The sequence below is a fragment of the Manihot esculenta genome, chromosome 1 (assembly GCF_001659605.2).
Source record: "Manihot esculenta cultivar AM560-2 chromosome 1, M.esculenta_v8, whole genome shotgun sequence".
Lineage (NCBI taxonomy): Eukaryota > Viridiplantae > Streptophyta > Magnoliopsida > Malpighiales > Euphorbiaceae > Manihot > Manihot esculenta.
Window position 1 is genome coordinate 5,332,840 of NC_035161.2, and position 18,813 is coordinate 5,351,652.

The 18,813-nt window shown below is 29.3% G+C and overlaps 2 protein-coding genes and 1 pseudogene across 2 annotated transcripts; 2 read left to right on the forward strand and 1 right to left on the reverse strand.

The window, feature by feature from the left end:
• The first annotated feature begins 4,325 nt into the window (after window positions 1-4,325).
• LOC110626179 lies at window positions 4,326-4,658 on the forward strand. Its single transcript, XM_021771956.1, has one exon. The coding sequence runs from the start codon at window positions 4,326-4,328 to the stop codon at window positions 4,656-4,658; it is 333 nt and encodes a 110-aa protein (XP_021627648.1).
• Window positions 4,659-8,038: 3,380 nt separating this feature from the next.
• On the reverse strand, window positions 8,039-9,491 carry LOC110624877 (annotated as a pseudogene).
• A 2,878-nt stretch (window positions 9,492-12,369) lies between these two features.
• Window positions 12,370-17,658, forward strand: LOC110624865. The gene is made up of 5 exons (XM_021770283.2): window positions 12,370-12,608; window positions 13,325-14,967; window positions 16,575-16,688; window positions 16,793-16,942; window positions 17,258-17,658. The coding sequence occupies exons 2-5, from the start codon at window positions 13,366-13,368 to the stop codon at window positions 17,402-17,404; spliced, it is 2,013 nt and encodes a 670-aa protein (XP_021625975.1). The 5' UTR covers window positions 12,370-12,608; window positions 13,325-13,365; the 3' UTR covers window positions 17,405-17,658.
• Window positions 17,659-18,813: the final 1,155 nt, after the last annotated feature.

Sequence of the window (18,813 nt, forward strand, 5' to 3'; positions counted from 1 at the left end):
TCAAAACCTTGAGCCAAAGCATTGATTTCTTGAAAGTTTGTTTTGAGTTGTAATTGGTTGGCTTTTCAGAGTGAGTAAAGGTTGTTGAGAGATTCTGTTGTTGTGAGTGTGGCATTGAGCAAAGAATTGCTCTTGAGTGAAAAAGAGATTTGTAAAGAGCAAAGGCTTGCTCTAAAATTGTAAGGGTTTTAATCTTCACCCAAAGAAGATTTGATAGTGGAGTTGAACTCTCAAAGTGGACCTTGAGGAGAGGATGTAGGCTTGAGATAGTTGAACCTCTATAAATTCTTGTGTTGATTATCTTCTTCCTTATTGCCTTCTAATTTGTTCTTTTGCATTAAATTTTTTATAAACCCAATTCACCCCTCTTGGGTTGCTTCAAGGGACAACAGGTTCAAGTCGAAAAAATTGATGGAATTAAATTAATTTAAAAGTTTAGTTCAATTTTTTATTTATTTCGGTTTAGTTTAGTTTTTAATTTTAAAAATTTTAATTATTTTGGTTCAATTCAATTTTAATAAAAAAATTGAAAAATTATTATATTATTTTAATAATATAGAGATTATATCATAATCAATGTTAAAATATTTTAATTAAATTTTAAAATAAGTATAAAAAAATAAAAAAATTTATTAAAAATTTAAATCAATCAAATTGAATCGAATCATATCAGTTTGATTCAATTCAATTTCTGAATAAAGTCAATTCGTTTCTATTTTCATAAATATTAAAATTTTAACTTTTAATTTATTCGATTTGATTTAATTTTAAATCAAATCGACCGAATTATAGTCCTGTAATAAACATATGAAAATTACATTAGAGTTAAACGATTAAAATTATTAATGTAATAAATTATAATAATTCAAATTTAATAACTTAATTCTCCAAAGTTTATAAATTGATTTTATTAAAAATATTATTATATTTTTATTATATTTTAATTATTTTTATTTATTTATAAGTTATTTAAATAAAATAAAATTTTAATTTAATAATATTTTATGCAATTAATTTTTTAATTGTTTTATACTCTATTATAATTAATATCTTTTATAATAATTTTAATCGATTATATATATTTATTTTGTATAATTATTCATAAATAAATATATATAATATTTAATAATTAAATTATATTAGATATAATTTTCAAAAATTGTCAAATTAATAAACTAACACTATTATGAAATGATTAAAATTTTTTACATAATATTTAATTATACACTTATATATATATATATATATATATATATATATATATATTTTTTTTTTACAGTAATTTATTTTATTATTTAAATATTTTTTTATATGATAGTTATTAATTTTATAAATATATTTTTAAAATTTTATTTATTATTAAATTAAAAATATAATAATTTTTTAATAATAAAATATAATAAAAATTTTTATTATAATATAATAATATATTATATATTAAAAATAATAAGAAATCAAAAGATTAGTAACCATATATAATAAATTATATTTATTATATTAAAAAAGTAAAAAATAAAAAAAATTCATAGTGATGAAAAAATAATAAATTTTATTTAATATATATATTGATTATTATTTTATATAAAAATAAAATTAAAAATATTTATAAATTTATAAATTTGCATCACATGGCCTAAATAATCTCTCATATATTTGTTATTATTCACATGAAAAATAATTAATATTAATTAATTAATATTTATATTTAAAATTTTAAATAATAAAACCAAATTTTTTTTATAAAATGTCATACTTATAACAAGAGAATTAAATTAAATTTGAAAAAATTAATGATAAATAATAATATAATTTTAAAAATTTTATTTGATTAATAAAATAATTTTTAAAATATATATTTTATTTCAATAATACTTATTTTTTATAATCTCATTTTTTTATTTAATAATATTTATATAAAGTATGTTAAAAACATACATATAAATAACATATAATTTATAATATTAAGTATAAATATTCAATAATAATATTTTTATATAATATTTTATGTAATGAGAATATTTATAATAAATATTTATTCAGTATATAATAAATATAAAATAAATTTACTTTCGATGTAAAATTTAAATTAAATAACTATATATTTTATTAATATAAAATTTTAAAAATTATATTATAATTTATTGTTAATTTTAAAATTTTAATTTAATTAACTTGATTATAATTGTGACTATGATTTTATTATAATATATTCATCTCTATAATAAGTAAGATATAAATCTTATTTTTTATTGTGTAGTTTATTAATAATTATTTTTTAAAAATAAATTATTATCAAATTTTAAATTTTTTATGAAATTATTTAATTAATTTATATTTCAAAATCGCGTTTTACACTATATATTTTTTAAATTAAAGAATTTACTTTTATAAAATATAAAAATATTTTAATTAAATAATTTTAAAATAAAATAAATTAGTAAATTTTCTAAAAATCGGAAATATGTTAAATTTTTTAAAAAAATCATAAGATTTATATATTTTTTTCCTTCAATCAATCTTTAAATTCAATAAAGAAAAACCCATATATATGTGTGAGAGTGAGAAAGCAAAAGACAACCCAATATTATTTATTTGTTTAGTATTTATATTTTTCTTTTTTAATGAAAATTTTGAATTCTTTTCTATTTTTCTATGTTTTAATTGGACCAATTAATATTTTAAAAATCATCATGAGATTGTAAATTAAATATATATGACATGAACTAGAAATTCTTAAAATTTATGTATTATTTTATTATATATATTATTTTATTATCATTTAATTAATTATTAATTTATTATAATTTTATTATGTATAATTTTTTATTATTTTTTAATTATTTACATATTAATATTTTATCTATATATTAATTATAAGGTTGAAGAAATTATTTATCTCATTTTAAAATTTTAAAAATCTTATATATTGCTTGAGGGTTTATTTTATATTTTTAAAATAAAGTACTTATTTTATCTATTTTATTTGTTTATATTTTTATAAAATAAATATCGATCTATATTCAACGGCCATAATAGGTGTTTTGCCTATTTTTTACCGACAAGAAATAGAGAGTTATTATTTTATAATTTAAAAATAATTAATTTTATAAATATAAAATTTTAATTTTATTATTATTAAAATTTATTAGAAATTATTAAATTTTGATTAGATCTAACTCACCAAAGCTAACTGTAGGGGAGGAGTACTTATAGCCCATATAAGGGGCACATTATCCCTTTCACAACTTTCACAACTTTCACAATGTGAGATTATGGGAGGTCCAATATCGAATGGGGAGACTCTGATACCAGTAAAATTTTGCGTGTGAGGGGTGTGTTGAATCTCGCATCGATTGTGGAAAGGGGTGTGTTGAATCTCGCATCGATTGTGGAAAGGGGTGTGTTGAATCTCGCATCGATTGTGGAAAGGGGTAATGTACTCCTTACATAGATACTCCCCCATCTTGAACTAGCATTTGGAGTGAGGTAAACTTAATCCAAATTTAACATGGTATTAGAGCCACCGAGTCTCTCATAGTAGAATTCTGGATGTGAGGAGTGTGTGAAATCTCATATCCGTTGCGGAAAGGAGTAAATATGAGTCATAGATAATCTTCTTCCTTGACTTAATTTTTGGAAAGAGTTAAGTCTGACTTAAATCTAATAGAAATTGAATATCAGCATAAATTGAATATTTTAAATCTAAAGAAAAGTTAATTTTTTTTTATTTCTATATATATTTATATATTTATTTTTTAAATTATTAATTTATATATGTATATATAAATTATTAACTTATCACTTCGTTACATATAATCATCATTGTATAGTATAATTTATTAAAAAATCTTGATTGGTGTTCTATAATGAAGTAGTTGTTTGTTGTTAAAGACAGTAGGCCAAAGTTGATATACAGGAGCAGAGTCATGTGCTTGTAGGTTCCAACTTCCAATCACTGAAAGTTTGCTTTTATATCTTTGCATCGATCCCTTCATCACATGAATGATACGATCATTTATAGAAAGCAATTTTCTTCCATGGACAGCAACTGAAGCAACCTCATCTCCTCACATGACTCCAATAATATTCTACTGCAGGATGTAGTAATTATAAGGTGCTTCCAGTGCAGAATCCCCTCAAGATGTGTCGTTCATGGATTGGATGACATGTCCATGTCCACATCAGATAAGGTCTACCAGTATTATTATCAATTTCTGTGATTCTATGTTTACAGTCAGATACTCAGATTACAAGTAATAAGGTGAACCTGAACAGCATACATGGATTAAGAGATCTAGAAGATTGAATAGATAAGAGCAAACACAATGGAGGATTCTGGGGTTGATTTTCCTGGTTTCCAAACTTGTATTCACAAAGATGAACTTGAGTACAGAAAGCCATTGAGCCGCTTGCAAAGGCGAGCTCCCTGTCCTCTGCAGATTAAGCCAACTGCCTTTGTTGAAAAACATGGTGAACCTCAAGCAAATGCAGAATCCTCCTCCTCCTCCTCGTTGCCATCACGACCAACCATGGCAGCTCCTTCATTTAATTCATTTTACCATGGTAAAGATCCTATTCCTCTACTTTCTCCTCTTGTTTCGCCTTCTTTGTTACAGCCTGCCAACGTTCGAGAGCGGAATCCTGCAAAATGGCGCTGAATTCTTTGTCCAAGTAGTTAATTTGTCATTCTCATTTGCCATATATTGGCTTTGTATACTGAGTGGGTTTGGTTCTATCAATGTGTTGATGCTGTTACATTTTTTCAACTCTCTCTAAAAGGGCCAGTGTAAACATCATACCGTTATAAGCAGTCAAAAATTTCCCTTTGTTCTTTGTTTGGTGTGCTGGATATATTCATCTCACTATTTGTTCTTCAACAAAGAATCATAAGAATTTAACAATACCAAAGCAATCAAACAGAGATAAAATGCCATCATCACCCACATAAAAATGATATAGGACTATTTAGACTCCGTCAAGAGTTGTAACCAATATCGTTTGGTTAAAACGAAATAAGAGAAAAGATAGGCTAAAAGACGAAAAGTCTTATTAAAATTTCTTAAAAATTGGAAAGTGAGTTCCTAATAGCCAAGGGAGGCTATTTATAATAGAAATAAAATCCTAATATGCAAAAATAATCCTAATCCTAATAGGAGTCTAAAATCCTAATAGCCAAGGGAGGCTATTTACAATAGAAATAAAATCTTAATATGCAAAAATAATCCTAATCCTAATAGGAGACTAAAATCCTAATAGCCAAGGGAGGCTATTTACAATAGAAATAAAACCCTAATATGCAAAATTATAAAAATACCCAAAATATCCAAAATAATAATTAAAATATAAAAGTTAGCCCCGGTCCAAGTCTACCGTAAAATCCAAGACTAGTTGCCCCGTGTCATTCCCTTCCACTTGTAAAGAACTCGTCCTCGAGTTGTCATCAGCAGGGTAGTACTGAAATAGATCTGCCACATTAAACGTCTTGGAAATTTTCATTTCATGTGGGAGCTCAAGAGCATAGGCATTGTCATTGATCTTCTGAATGATCCGGAATGGACCAATCTTCTTGGCGTCAAGCTTTTTCTGTCCTCCACCACGCTCCTTGCGTAAATACACCATAACTTGGTCATCGACATTGAAGGACTTGAAACGCCTATATTTATCAGCTGTAACTTTATATTTGTCATCGGCTTCTGTAAGGTATTGTTGTACCTGTTTGAAAACATCCACGTGCTGCTTTGCCAAGTTGTTTGCTGCAATACTGTTGTAAGCAAATTCCACCTGGTCTTGGAGGTTTTCACTCTCCTTTGGACTCATCTTGTAATGAGGCAGATTCGGTAATTTTGATCCAGGAATGAGATCAATCTGATGTTGGATATCCCGCGGAGGTGGAAGCTTTGATGATTCCTCCACTATCTTAGGAAACTCCTTCAACAGCTCTTTGACGGGCGGTGGTAAAGATGGTGCATCCTCCGTTGTACTTTTTTTCTCACCAATAAAGTTAGTATGCCCCCAGATTTCTCAACTGCGCCTGATAGCTTCTGCACTCCCGTAGAAATAGCAACAACTTTCTTCTCTTCCACTTTAGAATGTTTCGCAGAACCGGAAGGCAAGATAGTAATCTTCTTTTGATTCCACGTGAACATGTATGAATTCTCCTTCCCTTTATGCAAAGCATCAACGTCGAATTGCCAAGGGCGACCTAGCAAAATTCCACAGCAATCCATATCCACAACATCACAATTAACAGGTTCAGTATAAGATTTACCGATCGAGATAGGCACGCTGCAGATTCTGTTGACCTCAATTGTCGGTCCTTCCTTAATCCATTCGACTTTGTATGGTGAGGGGTGAGGCTGTGTAGGCAACTGTAATTTTTCCACCAACTGCTTAGCTATTAGATTCTCACAACTGCAGCTATCTATAATTAGCCTGCAAATTGCCTCTCCTACTCGACACTTTGCCTGGAAAATCTTCCTTCTTTGTGTCTCGTCCTCCTGTTTTGTTGAGCATAAGATCTTCTTCACCACATAGGTGACCTCTCCATCTTCAGAACCAGCAATAGATTCGTCATCGTCATCCACTTCCTCGTCAGTTTCAGCCACCTGCTCAACTATATTAACTTGCCGGCGGTCAGTATTAACTCCTCTACGTTCTGGACAATTATTTGATCGATGACCAGATTGCCTGCACCGGTAACAGATGTCTCCCGTTGGCTTCTGGTAAGGATTGGTCCTGCCTCCTTTGTCTGTTGTAGTGGTGACTGCCTTGCCTTTACTGTCTCTCCTTTCTTCCAGGGTATTCGGAGGGTTGCCAGAATTTACAACCTTAGAAGGCTGCCCGCTGTAGTTGCCTCTATATTGCTGCGTCCCTGTTGAACTAGAGTTTCTGTAATTGAAATTCCGGTTGTACTGTTGCTGTCGTGGTTGCCAATCAACACGCTCTTCTGCCCTTTTTGCCATCTCAATAGCGTCTGCCAAGGTGAAAATCGCAGCTACTCCCATCATACAACGAATTTTGTGATTCAGCCCCCTCTGATAATGAGCAACTTGTTGGGCCTCGTTCTCACAGTTTTCACATCTTGCCTACAGCCTTAGAAACTCCTCGGTATACTCATCCACCCTTCGGTTCCCTTGTACACAGTCATGATACCGGTTATATAAAACCTGAGCGTGATCGCTAGGTAAGAACCGTTGTTCAAACATCTGCTTCATCAGCACCCAGTTTCGTATGGGCTCCAGCCTCTTCCGATAGCGTTCGTTTTGAATCGAATTCCACCAGGCTGCTGCACCCCCTTTCAACTTATAGGCCACAATTCGAACCTTGAGTTCCTCTTCCACGTTCATAATTTCAAAGAAGCGTTCAACCTCTGCCAGCCAATCAAGAACAGATTCAACATCTAATGAACCAGAAAAGTTTTGAAGGTCTACCTTGATCCTGTAACCTTCCTGATAGTTCTGTTGGGGATTTGCAGGCATAGAATTGACGACCACAGGATTGGCGGCCACAGGAATGGCGGCCATAGGATTGGCGACCACAGGATTGGCGGCCACATGGGGATGTGCGGCGGCGGCGGGTTGGTGGATTCCCTGTCGCAGGGTCAGCTGTCTGATCATCTCCCTCAATTCTGCCAAGAATGCCTCAATCGCAGCAAGTCGCGCCTCTTGGTTATCTGCCATGGTCGAACTTCGCTTTGATACCAATCTGATACAGGACTATTTAGACTCCGTCAGGAGTTGTAACTAATATCGTTTGGTTAAGACGAAATAAGAGAAAAGATAGGTTAAAAGACGAAAAGTCTTATTGAAATTTCTTAAAAATTGGAAAGTGAGTTCCTAATAGCAAGGGAGGCTATTTATAATAGAAATAAAATCCTAATATGCAAAAATAATCATAATCCTAATAGGAGTCTAAAATTCTAATAGTTAAGGGAGGCTATTTACAATAGAAATAAAATCCTAATATGCAAAAATAATCCTAATCCTAATAGGAGTCTAAAATCCTAATAGCTAAGGGAGGCTATTTACAATAGAAATAAAACCCTAATATGCAAAATTATAAAAATACCCAAAATATCCAAAATAATAATTAAAATATAAAAGTTAGTCCCGGTCCAAGTCTGCCGTAAAATCCAAGGCTAGTTGCCCCGTGTCAAAAGATCAACATTCAAAACTATAGAAGCTGAAGAATCATTGACGAATTAGTTCTTCAGTCTCCATAATCAACTTCTGACAAAACTAGAGCCTCTGGCTTTCCTCACATTTGGTTAAGCATTAATTTCCTTACCTGCACTGTGTCATCCCTTTCCATTCAAATCACAAACAAGAGTATAAATACCTCCATCATTCTCTGGCTTTATTACCCTCAAGCTCCGTTCAATCATTCTTTCAGCCATGTCTAACTGTTTATGCTCCTTGAAGGCTGACAAAAAGGAGCCCCATATAACAAAATTAGGCTCAAATTTCAATGTCTTAGTAACCTCATAAGCTTCTTCTAACTGCCCTGATTTACCAAACAGATCAACCATACATCCATAATGCTGAATTCAGTGCTGCAAACCATACTCTTCAATCATCCTGAAACACTCTCTTCCCTCTTCAACCAGTCCCAAATGAGCACACCACATGCGTTGGGAATACCTGTGAAAGTAAGCTCATTAGGTCTAATATATGTCTCTTGCATCATATTAAACAACATCAACGTTTCTCAACTAAGGCCATTTGGTGCTGCCCTGCGTATCATTGTAGTCCAAGTCATGAGATTTCTTTCATGCATCAAATCAAAAACCAGGCAAACATTATTCATGTATTCACACTTAGCATAAATGTCAACCAGAATTGCGTCAATTTCAACATTCAGCTCCCACCCATCCTTCACTCTAAAGCCATGAACTGATTTGACAACCAGCAATTCAAGAGAACCCAAGTGTCAACACTTAGATAAAAAAAAAAAGTTCCGACGGTCATAGTCCAGTTTTGGTTCCCCACTTGACATCATTCCTCGAAATAACAATAACCGTTTATTCTAACACTCATGGTCAAAGTAGGCTGTGATCATGGCAGACGAAGAACCCACGTCCCTCATTGGCATTTGCTAAAAAAAGACGCGTGTTTTATTGATATTACCTGACCTTGAATACCCCGTAATCGTTGTATACCATGTAATAGTGCTTCTAAGGCATTTCATCGAACAAAAGATAGGCATTAGCAAAGCACGTAACTACATAAACATTCAAAAGGGCATGTACTTTATTGATATTCCCTGACCTTGAATACCTTGTGATCGTTGTATTCCATGTAATACTGCTTCTCAGGCATTTCATCGAACAAAAGATAGGCATTAGCAAAACATGTAACTACATAAGCATTGACAGCATCGTTCCCAAACATCCTGGACTTGTAGGAACTCCCACTTTTTACTTCGTAAATTGCTATCATATCCTCTTATTTTAACAAAATTAGTTATTTACCCCTTATGATTTTTAAAACTAATAAAAATATTCTTATATTTTATAAACCCAAGCTTTTTATCAAAACGACATTAATCAACTTATTTAACGTGGAATAAAATAGTATAAATAATTAAAATTATATTAATTAATTATTATAAACAATTAAATATTATAAAATTTGAAGCTAAAATAACTTGATCTACTTTTCTTTTACTGGAAATTAAATAATTTTATATTGGATGTCTCTTGAAGAAAATATTTTGTAAAGTCAAACTTAAATGTAAAAAATCATAATATCAATTAATTTTTTAATAAAGTTATTTTTAATTTTTGCTTTTGTTTTTTTTTGTGAAGTTTCCACCCAAATCCCATACACGACATGTTTGAATTTCAAAATTTGTCTAATATTATTACATTGTAGTTTAACTTTATTATTTTGATGAAAATTATTTAAAAAATTATATTGAATTTGAATATATTATATATTATTAATTTATCTCCTTTATTCCTTTTGAATTGTAGCTCCACCTAAATGTTATGATTTTCTTAGCTTGGATTAGAAGAATGGTAGTTGGTTATTGAATAATTCATTAAGAGTATTCAGCACCTTCTTACTTGAAAGTTATTGTGAGACTAACCGGTTTGTATTGCGGTTTACGGTTAGAAAATTAGAATTATATAATAATTAGTATAAAATTATTAAATAATTTAATTTAATCATTTTAGATTTAAGTAGAAATTAAATCTAAAAATTATTTGAATTAATTTAAATGGACTGATTCAATTAAATTTTTAAAAAAATTTTTATTTTCTAGACTTTATTTTTAATATTTTAAAATTTAATTAGAATATTTTAACATTAATGTGATTTAATATCTCTCCCTATATTATTGAAAATAATATAATATTATCACGATTAGATTCGATTTTTTTAATTTTTTCTGATCAAAATTAAATTGAATAAAAATAATTAAAATTAAAAATAGAATCAAATCGAAATAAATGAGAAATTGAATCAAATTTTTAAATTAATTTAATTTGATCAATTTTTCAATTTGAACTGAATATTGATCACTGATTGAAAATAAAAAAATAATTATAAGCGGAATTTACTTTTTTTAACTTTCTAAAAAATTATGGTTAACTGACCATATTTATTAATGTAAAAATAAACATTCAATTAATTTAAAAAATAAATATTTAAGAATAAAAAAACCTTATCGATATTTTTCTTATTTAAAAAAAAAAACTCTCAACGGTCCAAAAGAATGGAGACCCGCTACCCTAAACTTGGTCTCTATCATAAAGGGCATTCCACATGCATCACGTGTAAAATTCATTTATGCTTTTAAATATTAATTAAAAATAATATTTAAAGCACTCTAAAATTTAGCATAACATAAGATAAATAATAAATTTGAGAAAATCTTATATTCTATATTTTTAATTTTATTTTTAAAAAATATTTAAAAATTATATTTTGTTATTAAATAATTCCTTTAACCTGCCTATTTATATACATTAAATGCACATGCCTGTTGGGTGTTTGATCTCCTTTTGCTTGAATCTATTTGTACAAGTAGACACAAATACAGTAGACTTTGGAGTTCCATAGGTACGGGTGAGTTAGGTTCAAAATTGAAAATTAAATTTTTAATATTTATAAAAATTAAATCGAGTTAATTTTAAATAATAATTTATTTAAATTATATCAGTTTGATTTAATTAATTAATTTTTTAATATTTTTTAATATTTTATTTTTAATATTTTGAAATTTAATTAAAATATTTTAATATTATTTATGGTTTAATATTATAATAGTGGAATCAACTTTAATATTCTAACGTGGGGGATATAGATATATTTAGAATTGTGTCTAAAATATAACGGATAAAATATATAAAATTAATAAAATATATATTTACACGGTGTATTTTAATATTTTAATATATTAAATATTTATATTTTAAACATAATTTAATAAATATTTAAATATTAAAAAATATTAATTTTAAATATCTAAATTTAAAAAAATAATTATTTTAAACACATAAACATTTTTATATACATTTAAAAAGTTATTTTTAAATATAATTTTAAAACCATAAATTTTATAAAATTACAATTATGCAAATATGCATTTAGTTTATAAAATTAGATTGAAAGTATCTTTCAATTTAGTCCTTTAAAATCCTGAATTATAGTTTTGAGTATCCATCATATGTCTCCAATATTTTTTATTGGAACTATATTACAAATTGAAAATAATTTACTTAGCCTATTAACATTTAAATTTTAATTTATTTTAAATATTAAAATATTAAGAAATTAACTTTTAATTTCTAGAGTAAAATTAATTTAAAAATAAAAATAAAAATAAAATTTTTTATTGTTTTTATTTAATTGAAAATTAAAATGTGATTTTAATTTATTATAAAATTATACACTACAATACATACGGAGTAAAATTAAACATTCAGTGGAATAGAATTTTGGAAGATAAACTGATTCTTCTTTGATCTATAATAAAAAAAATATATTGATCGATTTTTAGTATTAAATTTAAGAGAAATTTTTAGATAAACATGATTACTCATGGAGTAAATTAATTTTAAAATATAAATATATTTTTCTAAAATTGAATAACAAATTAATAAAATTTTAAAATAAAAAATAAACTAATAAATTTCCCTATTAAAAAAGAAATTCTCCATTATAAAAATAACCGTTTATTTGCAATCACTCGGAAAACTACCAATTTAAATTTCAATAGAGAAAGAGCACATGAAATCGACGACCAAAGCTCATATGTTCAATCCCACCGCCTACGTCAACATCAGGGTGACTTGCTTGTCACGAAAATTCATCACTGCCCAATCCAACTATATATTACTACATCTCCATTCGTCCGTCATTCTCTTCTTTCTCACCCCACAATATCTGGATTCCGAAATCGGGAATGCTAAGCACACCATAAGAATGGCGATTACGTGTTCCACTTCTGTTTTTGCTTTTTGGTACCAAAGTCTGTGTTTTCAATTTTCAAAACCCTAAATGTATAGAAGGAAAAGAAAGAAGAAAAAGTCAATTCTATCTTCTTTATATTTCTTCTGTTTGTTTGTTCGATTGAGAAGGGCGAAAGTTTTCTTCTGAAAGGTAACTTCATAAATTATCATCAGCGCGGTTTTTAAATTCTTTGTTTGTTAATTAATTTATTGAGATTCTGGGTTCGATTGAATTATCTTTCTGTCTCTTGGCACATGACTGAGTTTAAGCTGGATTTTTTTTATTTATTCAATTTAATTTCAATTGTGGTTTCCATTTCGTGGAGATTTTGGAATTTTAACTACTGCTAACTGTGCGCCCTTTGGTGGGTGAAAATTTTAAGGTATTTTGGTTTGGGAATTTCAGTGCATGGTTGAAAATTTTATTGTTAGTGTTTAGGGTTTTAAATTTAGAACTTTCTTTCACAGCAAAATTTAAGTATGTTGTTGACGTTTTTCTATTGAGGTATGAATTTATTGCGGCAATTTCTGTGTTAGTGTTTCTTTTGTTTTCACATGGTGATTCGTTACAAAATCTGCTTGGAAACCTTTCTGTGCTCCTTATCTTTAATAAGGCAAGGAGAAAACTGTAACTACAAACCTAAGAGTAAATCATTGGACGGGCTGTATAGTTGTCCATTTTGATCGTAATCATAACCAATGATGTAATTTAGCATTAAGTGATGCACGTATGCACTATTTATATAGTAATTCTTTGAGATTATTCTTATAGCAAAGCACTTATTTCTCTTTTAAAAATTGGGTTTATTGGTAGAGTTTCAACATAAATTGTTCATTCGTAATTGGCTTTGGTTTTTCTAATGGCAGAGTGCATACTCATGCGTGTAATGTATAGAGCACAGAACTAAATGAGAGGAGAGGAAACATCAAGCAATTATTCTATGCCTAGAACTGGTTCTGGGAAGAAAGCAATGAGAAGTTGCAACATGCGAGAGCATCTTGATAACGTTGTTATCATTGATGTTGACAGTGATGGAATTGACAATGTTATTATCATTGATGTTCCTGAATCTTTGCAACAGAAGTTTAAAGGTTCAAGTGTACTTAGAGAAGGAAAAAGATTCCCAATTCAGGGGATTATAAGCATTGATGATGATGAAAGTGATTATGGAGACCATCCTGAATTTAATGTGGAAAATGATAGGGGCGTAGAGTGTGACGATAACCCAGGCAAAAATAGTCCTGCCTCCGAGTCTATGAAGAAATCTGAAGATGCAGATGCCCAAGATTGCCAGGTTGTTCTGGAAAAAAGATCTGCATTCAAGTCATCAAAATGCAAGACAGCCTATACTAAGAAATCTCCCTCTAGAAATCGTTATGGTTTGAATTCTGAGTCTGAAAGTGATTCATCTGAAAGCAGTTCTTCTGATTGTGAAGTTATGGAAGGTTCTTCCAGTGATCTTCGCAAACAGTGGGAAAAAGCTTCTCTAAAGAGAAAATCACATATCTATCGTAAGAGCCAATCTGTGCTGGAGGGTCAGGAAAGTCCATGCAGTTCCCACAGTGATAATCATTCAAATGTTAGAGTAGAAAACAGGACTAAACAAAATCAAGAAGAGCCGGTTTGCTCCAGTTCAAAAAATGTGAACTTTCAAGAGGAAAGTTTGTCTTATTCTAATGCTTCTGGAGATGTGTTTGTAGGCAGTGCTTTCAATCCTGGAATGGAATGTCCCTTTGCAAGATCTGAACAGAAAATTGATAAGGAAAGTTCTTCATGGTGGTGGAACTCGGCATGGGGAAAGGAAGCTCATAAGAAGGCTGATGTTAAATTAAGAGGAGAGACATGCATGGACAATTGCAGTTCTCTTCATGATGAAAGTCAAAGTGTGAATGGATGTGACAATAGGTTTCAGAATGAAAGAAAAGATCCTCTCAGGCCTCCTCCTCCATGTTCGATTCACAAGGGGGGAACTGAACAATGTCAATGTCATGATACAAGAAACTCGTTTCAGCATGGCAACCAAAGAACAATAGGAGAACATTCTTGTCCAAGTTTCCAACAGAAACCTAACTTAAATGTTGATTATGAGAGAGACAGTATATATGATAAAGATGCTTCTTTGTGCAAGAGTCAGTTTTTGGGTGAAACATGCAGTGTTAGTCTCAGGAATGGTGTTTCCAGGGAGAAGGGTGCAAACTTCACACCTGTACCTCCTAGCTTCAACACTTGCTCAAATGTTGCGAAGCATAATAGTACTGATTCTAAGGATAAAGATAAAGTAGATTCTGGAATATTAAGTTCTATAGAAGGAGATGCCCCGTTTAATAATTCCTCTTCTGATATTCCAATTTCCGATGGAAAGAATACTTTGTATACTCTAAATCCTGATGTAATCCATGGCATGCAAAGAGATATAATCAACGAGAGAGAAAAGCTCAAGGAGACCGATGAATACAAGCGAGCAGAAGAGGAAGAATGGGCAGCCAGGCAGCGACAACTGCAAATTCAGGTTTGGTACATATGATACTTCTTTAATTGGCTTAGTACTCAATTTTCTGTGTTTAACAGAAATATGAACATGAATAGCAATAATTTGTGAACCTTTGTGTTATTGCATGTTTGAAATTTTGTCTATATGCTTATATTTTGTGTATGAACAATACTTCAGGATCTTGATTTTTGGCAAAAAGCTTTCTTAAGCCTTTCAGGAATTGGCCAAAAGCCACTCAAAGTCTGGTCTAACAAAAAATGGTCCATTTAGGCTCTTGAACATTTTATACTAGCCATTTAATAGGTTTATAAATAAATTTATATTGTTAATTAACAAAAAATAATAATTATATGAAACAAACAAAAACAATAATTATATGAAATAAAAAAAACAGTTAAAAATTTATATACTATAATTTTAAATTTATTATAACAAAGCACAAAACAATAATTTTACTTAACAAAACACAAACAATTTCAAAATTTCTTTTCTTTTCTTTTCTCATCAACCAAATACCAAATTTTAATCTTAACGTCTCCTTTAAAAACTTTTAAAGTGTCATTAAAGATAAATAAATATTATTGAAATGATAGATAACATTATATACATAATATAAATCATAAAAACCTAGATAAATAACAAAAACCATAAAGATATGTTGAAAAATTTAAAATAATTATAACAAAGAACAAAACAATAATTTTACTTAACAAAACACAAACAATTTCAAATTTTCTTTTCTTTTCTTTTCTCATCAACCAAATACCAAATTTTAATCTTAACGTCTCCTTTAAAAACTTTTAAAGTGTCATTAAAAATAAATAAATGTTATTGAAATGATAGATAACATTATATACATAATATAAATCATAAAAACCTAGATAAATAACAAAAACCATAAAGATATGTTGAAAAATTTAAAATAGAAGAAATTATTTTATATTTTCTTAATGAAGCTAATGAATGTCATGAAAATGTAAGAATTACTAAAAATAGAAGTCATAGAAAGCTAATACAAAATTGTATGAGATTTTTTTCCCTCAATTATAGCATAAATTAAATCCAATATCTACGTAAAAAAATATAATTTATGACTTTGTTGTTCCTATTACATATCTCATAGTAGTTGTATATTTTTAATGATATTTTAAAATTTTTTTGATTTTGAGGTAAAGTTTGATGCATTGTTAATGAGAAAGTAAAAGAAAATCTAAATTATTTACGGTTTTAATTGAATTAAAGGATTTTTTTAATGCATTTTAATAAATTTATATTTAAATGTTCATAGAACTTTTTAATAATACTTTATTTGTTTTTTGAATTTTTTAAAATTACTTTATTTGTTTGTTAACAATATAATTACTTAAATGACTATTATAAAAAGTTGAATAGTCTAAATATACCATTTTGTTTGACCATGGGTTGGGTGCCTTTTTGCCTTGATTTTTATTATCAATCTTCTTCTTGGTATACATGTTTTATCACGAACCATGTCATAACGGATTTTCTGTTTAGTTTTGCTGGAAGACATTAGTAAATTGAGTTTTGATATCATATAATAAAACTATTTTTAACTTCATGAATATTTTGTCTTGGTCACTAAATTATTTTGGGTTCTTTCTCAGGCAGAAGAAGCTATGAGACTGCGAAAGAGACGAAAAGCTGAAAGTTTGCGTATTTTAGACGTGGAGAAACGGCAAAAGCAGCGTGTGGAAGAAATGAGAGAGACACAGAGAAAGGTGTGATTTGTTATATAATGTGTACTCTTTTATTAATGAACAGTTCCCGATTTAGGATCAGTTCCTAATCATGTGTCTTTTCTGTGAACTGATGCCAAATTTAGGACGAGGAAAATTTGAACATGAAAGAGAATCTTCGTGCTGAAGTGAGGAAGGAGCTTTACAAATTGGAAAACACATGCATTGATATGGCTTCACTGCTTCGTGGCTTGGGTATCCATGTGGGAGGTGGATTCTATCCCTTGTCACACGAGGTGAGTTACATTCTTATGTAGTATAATGACTATAACATGGCATTTCTTTCTAACGAACTTGAAGGAATTGTCTTAAGTTATAAAATTAAATTGGTGAAATTTTCTGTACGAGCTCATCATTGAACTCTAGCAATCTAAGCGGCTTATGATCCTATGCAATTCTGTTATGACTTCCTAAACAAGTAGTATGGGGGTTTTACTTCTTATGTCAGGAAGCTAGAGGAGAATACTCATTCAAAATTTGAGTGGTTAATGATACATTTCTTCTAGTTTTATTCCCTTTTTCTTGTTAATGATAGTTAGTGGTCATTTTAGGTGCATGCAGCTTATAAACGAGCCTTGTTGAAATTTCACCCTGACCGAGCATCAAGAGCAGACATACGAGAGCAGGTTGAGGCTGAGGAAAAATTTAAGCTTATTTCTCGCATGAAGGAAAAAATTTTATCCACTTCATGTCACTGAGTGCTAACAAAAGGTTAATTACCATATTTTTTTTATTTATATTGGTTGAGAATTGTTGTATCTGCTGCTTCTGCTTCTACTTCTACTTCTACTTCGAACAATACATGGTACTTGGCATTTTTTTAGCCTGTTGGCCCCAGGTAGGTTGATCATATTTGTAAAGCAGTTGCCAATAGTTTGTTGTTAGAGAAGGAAGCCATGATCTTAAAAATTTGCTCATCACTTCTAATTGAAGCACCCGGATTATTCTTCAATTTTGCTATTTACAGATTCCATCATTTGGGTTGAAATGCATTTTTTTGAGGTAGACGTCAGGTGTCTGATTTCTGGAGTTGTTCGTATTCCATTGGGCAGTCCTAGTGATGCAACTTCATTGACTCACCTTTTGATGTCTTTACCTCTTTTAATTAAGGTGTTGGCAACTTGGAATCATTTCCATTACACTTCTTAGTTTTGGATGTGGGATCATTTCATGGCCGTGGCTCTCTGCAGGTAAGTGATGTATTCTATTTATCACTTGTGAATTAACTTGGGAGAGAAGGGAATCGGGGTTTAGCTGAAGAAAAAGTGATTTTTTTTTCCCAAAAAGGAAAAAACTTGGTTTTGAGCGGACATTGGACCAGCTGATTTGTTTCAGTTTGATTTTTGATCAGTCTGGTTTTGTTTTTGGGTTTAACGTGTTCGCTATTGCTTATTAGTCAGATTTTGAATTAGATTGTGGTCAGGCCTAGATTTAAAGTACCCATTTCTCTGTTCTCAACGGCAAAATTGCACATCTTAATCTTAAAATAAGAGTGGCATATAAATGAATGCATTTGGTAATAACCATTGGATTTGGAGTAATGTTCTGAGTATAGGCAAATGTTTTTCTATTAAAATTGCATTTTGGAGTTTCTTTAGCTCCTAATTTGATGTTAGAAATTTATCTACTTCAGAACTGCAGTGAACAATTTAATTCATCTAATGTTCACTACAAAAGCGGACTGTAGCATTAACATTATAAATTTTTATACTATAATCTGATGAGCATTTTTTTATCATGAAGAAGTCCCTGTAGAGGTAACATTGCTTGGAAAATAACAATTTAATCTGAAAAGTATTAAAAAATAAATAAAATGAAATCGAAGTAAATCAATTTAACGTTTGAGCATTGTAGAGGTAACATTGCTTAGAAAATAACAATTTAATTTGAAAAGTATTAAAAAATAAATAAAATCAAATCAAATTGAAGTAAATCAGTTTAACGTTTGAGTTTCATGGCTTATTTAGAACTTATTTCAAATTTAATTTGAGCTGTGTTTTTTATTTTTAATTTTACAATTAATTAAAACATTATATAATCTGATATTTTCTATCTTTTTCTTAGAAAAAACCAAATCAAATAGTTTGAATTCCTCGAATAAAAATTC